General features: G+C 32.2%; 2 protein-coding genes across 3 annotated transcripts; one reads left to right on the forward strand and one right to left on the reverse strand.

Annotated features, from left to right (window-relative positions):
* Nucleotides 1-2,399: 2,399 nt before the first annotated feature.
* LOC139512383 (uncharacterized) lies at nt 2,400-3,263 on the reverse strand. The gene has a single exon (XM_071299981.1). The coding sequence runs from the start codon at nt 3,230-3,232 to the stop codon at nt 2,558-2,560; it is 675 nt and encodes a 224-aa protein (XP_071156082.1). The 5' UTR covers nt 3,233-3,263; the 3' UTR covers nt 2,400-2,557.
* On the forward strand, nt 3,106-10,748 carry LOC139512382 (isocitrate dehydrogenase [NAD] subunit beta, mitochondrial-like). Of its 2 annotated transcripts, none has more exons than XM_071299980.1 (10): nt 3,106-3,124; nt 4,478-4,543; nt 4,932-5,062; nt 5,448-5,588; nt 6,358-6,490; nt 7,134-7,267; nt 7,543-7,645; nt 8,042-8,188; nt 8,777-8,932; nt 9,698-10,748. In XM_071299980.1, the coding sequence occupies exons 1-10, from the start codon at nt 3,122-3,124 to the stop codon at nt 9,776-9,778; spliced, it is 1,095 nt and encodes a 364-aa protein (XP_071156081.1). In that variant the 5' UTR covers nt 3,106-3,121; the 3' UTR covers nt 9,779-10,748. The 2 variants fall into 2 exon arrangements, with proteins under 2 accessions (XP_071156081.1, XP_071156080.1); XM_071299979.1 differs by lacking the exon at nt 3,106-3,124 and adding an exon at nt 3,480-3,583.
* The last annotated feature ends 1,208 nt before the right edge of the window (nt 10,749-11,956 follow it).

Consider the following 11,956-nt stretch of genomic DNA (forward strand, 5'->3'; position numbering starts at 1 on the left):
TTTTCACAATTGTGCCGTTTCCATGGTAACGGCAGCCATATTAAACTATTCCATGCCATAATTAAAAAGGGGGAAGGATATTAAAAATCAAATAAGTAACGAATAGGTAACGAATAGGGAATAGGGAATAGGTAACGAATAGGTAACGAATAGGGAATAGGGAATAGGTAACGAATAGGCAACGAATAGGGAATAGGGAATAGGTAACGAATAGGTAACGAATAGGGAATAGGGAATAGGTAACGAATAGGTAACGAATAGGGAATAGGGAATAGGTAACGAATAGGCAACGAATAGGGAATAGGGAATAGGTAACGAATAGGGAATAGGGAATAGGTAACCAACTTGACGCCCATGAAATTTCTCTGGGTTGGCCTGCATTTTATTGGAAGAAAACCACTGTATTAAAAAATTGCTGTCTTCCTCAAGAGCAGAAATTACATCTTGTAAGGAATTTCCAGACTTTGACAAAGTATTGTCATCAGCATAATTATATAAAGAACTATTTTTTACAAAAAAGAACAAATCATTAATAAAAATATTAAATAGGATGGGTCCAAGGATAGAACCTTGTGGTTGTCAAGCATACCACTTAAATTTTGGTTTACTTTCACACACTGTTTTCTTTTTGTTAAATAACTATATAACATATCAAGTGAGGATTTGGATAGACCATAAGCTTTTAGTTTCAGTAGCAGTAAGTCATGGGGGAGACAGTCAAATGCTTTTGACAAGTCCATAAGGATAGCTGCAAGGTACTTATTTTGATCTAAGGCTAATTTCCAATCTTCAATTACTCTTAATAAAGTTGACTGACATCCAAAACCAGATCTAAAAGCTGCCAAAAAAGGACTGAAGATTTTATCAAAGTACTGCACTAATTGTACTTCTATGGCATTTTCAAAAATTTTAGAAATAGCCGGTAATACACTTACCGGTCTATAATTTCCCTTTTCTAAAACACTATTCTTTTTGTGAATATGTGCAACTTGAGCTTCCTTAAGACGGTCAGGGAAGGTCGATGATGATAATGACAAATTAACAATTCCTGGTATGGTATACGTACATGTGAGTCAGAGATGAGATGAAATCTTATAATTGACATAATAAAGTTAGATATTAAAACATGAGAAGTCTAATTGTACATTTGATTTATAATTATAAATGATGCAGATGCTATTTGACAAACTTGAAACTGATCATCATTGATCATGCGTGATTATCGGTGTCAAGATATTGCACAGACATCACATAAAATATCATAAAAAAAAATCTTACATTTTTGTCTAGCCTGCAGGGTAAACTATTTGTATAAAGCTTTATATTTTCAAAGGTACCTGGATGCTTCATATCTTGTATGCAGATTATAGAAATTGTAAGGTGTACAAGTATGCCTGGCAGGTATCATCTGACCTTGACCTCATTTTCATGGTTCATTAGTCAATGTTAAGTTTTTGTGTTTTTATCTGTTTTTCCAAGTACTATATGAAGTATGTCAACTATATGGAGGGTATAAAAGGATTGTAAGGTTTACATGTTGTTCTAGCCAGTATCGATTCATATGACCTTGACCTCATTTTCATGGTTCATTGGTCATTGTTAAGTTTTTGTGTTTCTGTCAGTGTTTCAAATTCTTAGAAGTAAAAGGTCAGCTATTTTTGGTGAATAAATATACAATATTAGGGCAATGTCAGGAAAATATAAACTTTTTTGTATGAGGCTGAGAAACTTGGGAAGGGCGAGGTTGTACCGAGCCCTTCCCCAGTTTTGCGTCAAGTACAAAAAAGTTTGTATTTTTATGACATTAACCTAATATTGTTTTTATACTGCAACTAAAATTAATAAAATGATAGCTTTTTTAATTGTAACACAAATGTCAGTCTTATTTTCATCCCTTAATGAACCTCTGATTGTGAAGAAAGTGTTCCATGATGAAATTGACATTATAAAAATTATAGCTATGATACTATATTTAGGAAATACACAACTAGTTGCAGTATAAAATAATTTTTAGGTGTACATGTATGTCTGGCAAGTATAATCTGACCTTGACCTCATTTTCATTCATTTATCAATGATACATTTTTGTAATTTTGTCAGTCTTTTAGATGCTGTTTTAAAGCAGCAGGTCAACTATATTTGGTGTATTGAATGATCGTAAGGTCAACATGTCTCACAGTCTTCTGACCATGACCTCACTATCATAGAACATTGATGTTAAGTTTATGTGATAATTGTGGTAAAACCTTCATGTTACAGATTATCTACATAAATGACCCATAAATTGTACATTTCAGCGCATTTATACACTCTTGTTTAAAATGCATACATTAAAATAAGGCATTGAACATGAGTGCTTTAATTTTATTTGGATTTTTCAACACAAATATTTATAGACATTAGTCATTAGTTCTTTAATCATAAAAAAATAACAAGGTTTTTAAAACCTGAGAGACTATAAGTATCAACTTCCACATATCAACTCCATATTAGTCAAGATTCATGTTAGTACAATATTAGTAGTCTCAGTTAAAACTTATTAAGTTATTGTCTTTAATTATACTTCTTTCATTGACAAATTCTTTAAGAATAATTGTTCCCCTGACACAAATTGCAATGCATATTGTTTATCTTGTTGTGACCACTCTAAATTGCTCTCCTTAAATTCATTTTCTATCAATTTCAGAACACTATAATTGATTTTTTTAGCAACTGAACTTATCCATTTAATAGAACTATTACAAGACATCAACAGTGCATGATTACATGAGTTCTTTTTCTTTTTAATATAACAAAATGTATCTAAGATAAGTGCTAACAATCTCGCTGCTGTATGTTCTCCAACGGATGAATGTCCATCACTCAGATAATGGTGAAAATCTGACACAATCAGAATGTCTGGCAAAATAGTTTTTAGATGAACTGATGAACAATATTCTGTCAACTCTTCTTCTGTAGACAGATACAAGAATTTGACAGTGCCAATGGTTTTGGCTTCAGGTTGTGGCATCCCATGAACAGTTTTTGGAAGAGTGGCAAGTGGTTTCTGGCAAATAAATGTCACATCTAGTTCTTCTGAAGCATAGGAAACTGCTGCTTGGAATAGAAGACTTAAACTTAAATGGTCAGTATCTGAGATTATTGTTGATATTTCGGAACTGTTGACTTCAGTTTCTCTAGGAGACTTTAACCATGGACTTCCACCAACTGGGAAAATATAATGAACTGTCATCTTACTTTCCCGCCAAATTTCCTTTGTGGTCTCAAGTTGTATCATTTAAAGGGCTGACATCGGTACTTAAAGTCGACACTTAGTGTCTATTATTCATTTCTTTTGTCTCAAATTTAGAATGGTAAGATGACTTAAATTATGTTTCTTATTAATGATTGTTGACTTTTACAAAAGAATTAATCATTTTTCATTCCATTTTGTATTTGTAAAGTTTAATCGATTTTCGATAATAATGGGACGAGTTAATTTTGGGACGATTTATAGTCAATTGTGACGAAATCAAAGATGGCAGCTTCCTTGAGAAGGACACAGCCAGTGATTGTCCAGACTTTTTCGCGTTTTTTGAAAAATGTACGTTGAAAGAAGTCTAAAATGTGTATCTCTTGTAAAGGATATGTTAGAGTGGTAGCCTCTGAATAAATTTTATATCATTATTTATACTGTATGCAGTATAATTAGCTATCGGATTTACCGGTTTGTCCTCTGCCTAACAACAACTGTCCAGCGGTAGAAATATAGTTTATAATTGAAATAATAACGATCTTACTCATATTTGGGTTTTGTCCACTTTTCTGATGATAAATGGTATCATCAATAGTAGGTACAAAGTTGATTAGTTACAAATAAAGCATTTTAGTGGGCAAGTACATAAAAATTTTGCAAAGGTCACATTAAGGTTCATCCTAACAAATGGACAAATATATAATTTCACCTCTAAAACTACTCTGTGTACAGACTTACCTGTGAAGTTTGGAAAGTTGTACCCCCCACACCCTCCTTAAAAATGGCTGGATCCCCCCTGCATGTACACACAACCTTTCCAAGTCTGTTTTACAGAAAGTCCTCACCCTTAGTATGATTGCATCTTGAATCCATTATTGATTAATGTGTACCATATTATACTACCACTTTGATCTGACCCTTTTTCGGGTGTTGTTGGGGAGGGACTTCAATTGTTTGAGTATTGTAATAATGTCACCTGGTGAACACAGCTCTTCTGAGCTCATTTCACATTTGACAGAGAGCTCTCATACTTGGTAGGATTATTTGCCATCACATGTTGTTGACCATATACTACCCGATATATACTTGATTATCCTGCTATAAGGTATAATATTCGTATGATTGTGTGGTTTTTGTATTATATTCTTAATTATTTTTTCTCAATGCCTACATTAATTGTATCGTTTTGCTTACATTTTTTATAATTTATTTTAAATTCTGTTTTTGTGGTTTTTTTTTCAGAAACAAGATCTGTTGAGGAATGTAGAGAGATGTATTCACGATTCACTTCCTGTGTGTCAGAGTGTAGTAAGTTCTGGTGTACAGAAGCATTACAGCGTACACTACATGTTTATGCTTTTCCTTCATTAAAAAAATTTATTCAGTTACCAAAATAAAGCAGATCATATATTTTAGGAAAACTTATTTTAGTGAATTTTCAAGGATATAGCTATAGCTTTTAAATGGGCTTGGCTATTTACATGAACCTTGCAAACATTTTTTCTGGTACAATAACACACTTAATTTTAATTTTTGTTTATCATGTTTATAAAGTATATTAAATCTTAAAAACCATTAAAATAACAAAATGTGTCAATTGCAGAAGGAAACAGTTGCTTTTTTTTTTTTACCTTGCATCAATCTCAGGTTTTGTAAAATACAAATGTATTAATTTTCTCTCCCAAAAATGTTTTAGGCCAGTCCAGTAGGGAAACAAGTAGCTACACTGGTTCCTGGAGATGGAGTGGGACCAGACATGATGAACAGTTTAAGGGATGTCTTTACACATGCAGGTGTACCAATAGAATTCGAGGAATATTTTCTCAGGTAATCAAACATAAATATTATAGAAAAATCATTAAGTTATGTTCTGAATGATTATTTAGGAAAAGGAATAGATTATTTAAAAATCAAATTGTTCACAGATTTTTTTTGGGGCCATGCACAAGAATATATGAACATCTACACATCAATGAAAACTACTGAAAATCGAGAAACATATTAAAATTCTGACAAAATATTTAGAGAAATCTTGTACAGAAAAAAAATTCTATATCTCGGCTGCTAAATATTTCCCTATTTGATACAAATAAAACAAGATAAAGGTGCAAGTCGATTCTTGATTGATTTTACCAAAACAAAATTATTGTTAGAGTTATAAAATTTATGCTATGAAACTCAATGTTGTATGTTTGTTTTTGTTTTCTTTCAGTGAAGTTCAACAGGGTCAAAGTGTTAGTTTAGATACAGTTGTAGAATCGTTCAAAAGAAATGGTGTTGGTATAAAAGGCATTATTACAACTCCTTCTCATTTTAAAGGTGGAATACTACAGACACTTAATATGAAACTCAGGTAAAGTCAGAATAATAATTGTAATGCAAAATATGAAAACTGGTATATCTACAGCTGAATATAACAGTTTTGATGCTGATATATCATGTATAAATGATATTCAGTGGAGGATCCAGGGGTGGAGGGGTTCCGGGGGTTGGAACCCCCCTTTTTTTTTGACAATCAATGCATTTGAATGGGGACATGTGGTTGGAAACCCCCCTTTATCCTGGGTTGGGACCCCCCCTTTTCAAATGGCTGGATCTGCCCCTGATATTGAAAAGTACAAAGCTTAACTTAAAAAAAAAATCACAAAAAATTGCCATGTGGACCTTCAGTAAATTTAGAGAACACTTTATCAATGTTGATTTTGGTGCCTTTTAAAATATGATTTTACTGACAAGTTGCATGGAAATTGATTATCACATGTTTTTGTTTATGCTGGAAGAAGTTTCCTTGGTCAGTGTAGATTTGACCTCATAATGACCTTGAACTGACTTGTAAAGTTAAGGATTTTTATAAGGTGAGATTTTGGAAATTTGTGTCAGATTTACGGACTACTTGGTTTTTGAGTGATTTTTAAATAAATGTCAGGTGTTGAGGCCAAAATTGTTCTAGACTGATTGAACTCTGGTAAATCCCAGGTTAATTCACCAGTCTTCTATTGATAATGGTTTCAAGAAAAATTTATGAATTGAAGTGACCATTTGTTATAAGAACATTAGTTAACATCAGTCATCTTTTTTAAAACATGGATAAGTGTAATTTCATATTGATTATATAATTTCAGATCAGAATTAGATTTATTCGCCAATGTTGTTGTTATTAAAAGTTTACCTGGATTGAAGACCAAACATAATAACTTAGATTTTGTTATTATAAGAGAACAGACTGAAGGAGAATACAGTGCTTTAGAACATGAGGTATTTATTTAACTATGAATTTATCTATATAAAATTGAGAAAGGAAATGGGGAATGTGTTTGAGAGACAACAACCAGACCAAATTAAAGAAAACAGCCAAGGGCCATCAATGGGTCTTCAACAGAGCGAAAAATTCCCACAACCAAAGTAGAGCTTCACGTTTGTCAATTGTTATTACTTTGTCTACCAAAACTAAAATCACAAAAATACTGATCTCCGAGGTAAATTCAAAAAGAAAAGTCCATAATCTAATGACACAATTGAAATTTCAAACACATCAAACAAATGGATAACAACTGTAATATTCCCGCATCGAAACAGGCATTTTCTTATGTAGAAACAACTTAATATTTGAAATATTAGACTTGCAAGATTACATTTAAAAAAAAAAAAATTTGAATACCTTGTGTTATATTAAAGTATATAGGATTTTTTTTGTTGAAACAAGTGCCTGTGCTTCATAAGTCTTGATTAATGCAATCAGAATATTAGAAAGATTAGATTATACCACCCTGTTGATGTGTCAATGAAATTAAAATAAAAAATGAATATCTAAACATTGTATATCATTTGATTTTTACTAATAAATGTCTAAACATTGTATATCATTTGATTTTTGTGTTCAATTGTTTCAATTTTTCAGAGTGTGAAAGGTGTAGTAGAATGTTTAAAAATCATAACAAGAGAAAAGTCGAGGAGAATTGCCAAGTTTGCTTTTGACTATGCTGTTAAACATAAAAGAAACAAAGTAACAGCTGTACACAAAGCTAACATCATGTATGTATGCTATATTATCTACCATTGTTTTACAAATTTTATAGGTATTATAAGACATGCAATATAGCAGAAAATCTATTAAAGATATAACAAACAAAAAAATAAAAACACCCATAGAAATGAAAATAATTAGAGACAACACTGTCAACACTCCCTTAACATTATGGTATTTCAAATACAACAACCAATATAAAAATTTTAAAAAATTGCCTTTCCTGGGTGGGACATACATTTTCCTGGAACAGCCCTAATTATGTTTTTGTAATATTTTTCAGGAAACTAGGTGATGGATTATTTTTACAGTGTTGTGAAGAAGTTGCCAGTTACTATCCTACAATAAAGTTTGAGAATATGATCATTGACAACTGTTGTATGCAGGTAGGCAAAGTTTTTTTTTATAAGTAAGAAATGTAGCTGTAGAAATCAATTCAAACTTAAGTCCTTTTGAAAATATAGAAAGCATTATATGAAAGGGAGATAATCTTAGTTATATATTGAATTTATTGTATTATTATCTCCCTTTAGAATACATACTTCAGTAATAAGTTTTATTTACTGTAGAAAAATATTCAACTCTGAAGTTTATAATAATTTTTGAATTGAAATAAACATTCAATGCTCAATAAAATAATTTTGAATTATTTAAATTTTACTTTATTTTATATCAAGTTTTCATAGCCAAGTTAGAAAAAAAATGGATTTCTTTGTTTGGTCCCTCAACATCAAATTCTAACAATTTATTATATCACTATTATAAATGATATTTAATTATAGTTGGTGTCAAATCCTCACCAGTTTGATGTAATGGTAATGCCTAACTTGTATGGTAATATTGTTGATAACCTAGCAGCAGGCCTGGTGGGTGGGGCTGGTGTAGTACCTGGAGAAAGTTATAGTCGGGACTCGGCCATGTTTGAACAGGTAAATACATATAATTTTGAAGGAATTGTAGTTTAAGATACAATCAACAGTATTGCATCATTAGATTTAATAAGCCAAATACAAAATGATGGAGTTGGTTATTCTTTATTAAAAAGAATAAATCTCAGTATATTTTTTGGCAACCTGTGACTAAAGTCGCAGATCGCAAGACACCTGTATGTCAATCATAGCAACTGAACTTATTGAATTGTATTTAACTTTTAAATCGCAGAAGGTAGATGCTAGACAATAAGTGTTTTGTATTAATGCTATACATGACTTTTTTTTGTAAGTTTCTGGTATCCTCTTCCTAATATTCATTGTAAAATGAATGACTGAAATCAACATTTTGTGGTTTCATAGGCTAGTTTTTTTATTAACTATCAAAAATAGTTTAAAAAAACAAATTGTCTGTTAATTGGTTATTATACATAAATCATGTGTTTTGACAGTAGTATTTGGTTTTGACTTTATTTTTGTTTGTTTCAGTGATCAATGTAAACTTATTTGCTTTAGCAAGTTTCTAATGAAACTCCTAGTTGTTTTGTGAATTTCATATAATTTCAATGATTATTATTTTACCATCAGGGTGCTAGACATGCCTTTGCAGATGCAGTTGGTAGGAACATTGCCAATCCAACAGCAGTATTACTAAGTGGTTGTAACATGCTGAAACATATACATCTGGATTACCATGCTAAGGTTATAGAAGATGCTGTACATAGAGTGATCAAATCAGCAAAAGTAAGTTTGTTCTTTGGAAAAGGGAGACAACAAATACCATAATACATTTAAAACTCAAAGTCAAAAATAAAATGACAACGCCATGACAAAAAACTAAAAAGCCCAAAAGACAAACAACAGTGTACTAAACAGAGAAAACTAAAAATTCTTCAACATGAAAAATAGGGGATCCCTGTATCAGACTGTGTTGCTCTGGAAGATCCTTCTTCACATGTGTCTCCCCTCATGTTGCTCATGTAAATACAAATGAGGTAATAAGTCTGAAATTGAAAACATTATGATATTTTGAATTGAAAAACATATCGAATTTATCTTTTACTTCAATAAAACCTGCCTGAAGCAATAAACTTTCTTCATTGCCCTCATGTATCAGGCCTAGGACATGATGAAGATAGCAGAATAACCTTGATATCTGTCTTATTTGAGCAACTCATCAGTTTGAAGGAGTTCTCTTTTAACAGATCGTTTTGTTTACTATCATTATTTGTTGTATCATTTGAAATCAATTCTCATAGAAGTGCCATTATTTTATTATAAGAAAATCATAGGAAAATGACATTAACCTTTTTATTACCTCTCTACTGCCTACTCAACGAGTGGTTAGTAAGACATGCATATTTAAGAATACAATTCTCTTTTGATAATCACAACATTGTTGAAAAAAAACAAGTTAAAAGCATGAAAGTTGTAACAAACTTTTTCTTTTAAAAATGTACCACTTTTCATACATAGTAAATTAAACTATATTGCTTTTTTCTATTTTAGGTAAGAACCAAGGATCTAGGCGGCCATTCAACAACCAATGACTTCACTCATGCCATCATTGAACAGTTACACAACAATTGATTTTTGCTGATTATATAGCATTTTTATTCACCTGTATGATTGTGGAAGGACTTATTAACATTAGTCTAGATCACCAAGATACTCTCCCTGATAGTGATTTTTATTGTTTGTCTTAGATCTGTGATACAAATTCTTGATATATCTGTTGTAATAGTGCAATACAATTTGAAAAAAAGAATCTTTATTTTTTTTATTCCCCACCTACGATAGAAGAGGGGCATTATGTTTTCTGGTCTGTGCGTCCGTTCGTCCGTCCGTCTGTTCATTCGTTCATCCGTCCCGCTTCAGGTTAAATTTTGGTCGAGGTAGTTTTTGATGAAGTTGAAGTCCAATCAACTTCAAACTTAATACACATGTTCCCTATGATATGATCTTTCTAATTTTAATGCCAAATTAGATTTTTGACCCAAATTTCAAGGTCCAATGAACATAGGAAATGATAGTGTAAGTTTCAGGTTAAAGTTTTTGGTCAAGGTAGTTTTTGATGAAGTTGAAGTCCTATCAACATGTTCACATGTTTCCTATGATATGATCATTCTAATTTCAATGCCAAATAAGATTTTTACACCAATTTCAAGGTCCACTGAACATAGAAATTGAAGTGTGAGTGGGGCATCCGTGTACTGTGGACACATTCTTGTTTCTTACGACTTTCAAATGAAAAGTGGCTAGAATTATTCAGATAAGAAAGATATTAAATGGATTCATTGTAGAATTCTTCTTTTCCACCAAATAATGTGCATCTCAAAAATTCTCAAACAATAACTAGATAAAAATAGAGGCAGAAGAGTCCAAAAGAGATGTGAAAAGATAACAAAGGGACAATCAAACAACAGATACAGAACACAACCTAGAAAAACTAAAGAATGAGCAACATGAACCTCACCAAAAACTTGGGGTAATCTCATGCGCTCTGGGAGATATTCAAAATTCATTAGTCAAAACTGCTGCACAACATCATAGTAAAAAATGAAAAGACAACAGTCTTAGTCTTGCTAAAATAACTTCCTCCTGTTTGGGCGTTTCAATCAAGCAAGTGTTGCTAAGCTTCATATCATACCTGGTATACAGATAATAAAATTAACGGTACCAATTTTCTTGCACCAGATGCGCATTTCGACTATACATGTCTCTTCAGTGATGCTCGTGGCCAAAATATTTGAAATCCAAAGCTTATATAAAAGATGAAGAGCTATAATCCAAAAGGTCCAAAAAGTATAGCCAAATCCATGAAAGGAATCAGAGCTTTGCATGAGGGAGATACATTCCTTAATTTATAATAATTTCTAATATTTTGTAACAGCAAATTTTAATAACACAAAAAATCTGTATGTTCATGCCAGTACCGAAGTACTGGCTACTGGGCTGGTGATACCCTCGGGGACTAATAGTCCACCAGCAGAGGCATCGACCCAGTGGTAGTAATAAAATTAACGGTACCAATTTTCTTGCAACAGATGCGCATTTCGACCATTCATGACTCTTCAGTGATGCTCGTGGCCAAAATATTTGAAATCCAAAGCTTATATAAAAGATGAAGAGCTATAATCCAAAAGGTCCAAAAAGTATAGCCAAATCCGTGAAAGGAGTCAGAGCTTTGCATGAGGGAGATACATTCCTTAATTTATAATAATTTCTAATATTTTGTAACAGCAAATTTTAATAACACAAAAAATCCGTATGTTCATGCCATTACTGAAGTACTGGCTACTGGGCTGGTGATACCCTCGGGGACTAATAGTCCACCAGCAGAGGCATGGACCCAGTGGTAGTAATAAAATTAACAGTACCAATTTTCTTGCACCAGATGCGCATTTCGACAATACATGTCTCTTCAGTGATGCTCGTGGCCAAAATATTTGAAATCCAAAGCTTATATAAAAGATGAAGAGCTATAATCCAAAAGGTCCAAAAAGTATAGCCAAATCCATGAAAGGAATCAGAGCTTTGCATGAGGGAGATACATTCCTTAATTTATAATAATTTCTAATATTTTGTAACAGCAAATTTTAATAACACAAAAAATCTGTATGTTCATGCCAGTACCGAAGTACTGGCTACTGGGCTGGTGATACCCTCGGGGACTAATAGTCCACCAGCAGAGGCATGGACCCAGTGGTAGTAATAAAATTAACGGTACCAATTTTCTTGCACCAGATGCGCATTTCGACAATACAT

The sequence above is a fragment of the Mytilus edulis genome, chromosome 2 (assembly GCF_963676685.1).
Source record: "Mytilus edulis chromosome 2, xbMytEdul2.2, whole genome shotgun sequence".
NCBI lineage: Eukaryota > Metazoa > Mollusca > Bivalvia > Mytilida > Mytilidae > Mytilus > Mytilus edulis.

Excerpts from the sequence above, each read along its gene's own strand:
- LOC139512383 (XM_071299981.1), bottom strand. The coding sequence starts at position 3,232 with ATGACAGTTCATTATATTTTCCCAGTTGGTGGAAGTCCATGGTTAAAG.
- LOC139512382 (XM_071299979.1), top strand. The coding sequence starts at position 3,518 with ATGGCAGCTTCCTTGAGAAGGACACAGCCAGTGATTGTCCAGACTTTT. Across the intron at positions 6,491-7,133 it reads ACAGTGCTTTAGAACATGAG|AGTGTGAAAGGTGTAGTAGA; the intron begins GTATTTATTTAA and ends TCAATTTTTCAG. Across the intron at positions 7,268-7,542 it reads GTACACAAAGCTAACATCAT|GAAACTAGGTGATGGATTAT; the intron begins GTATGTATGCTA and ends AATATTTTTCAG.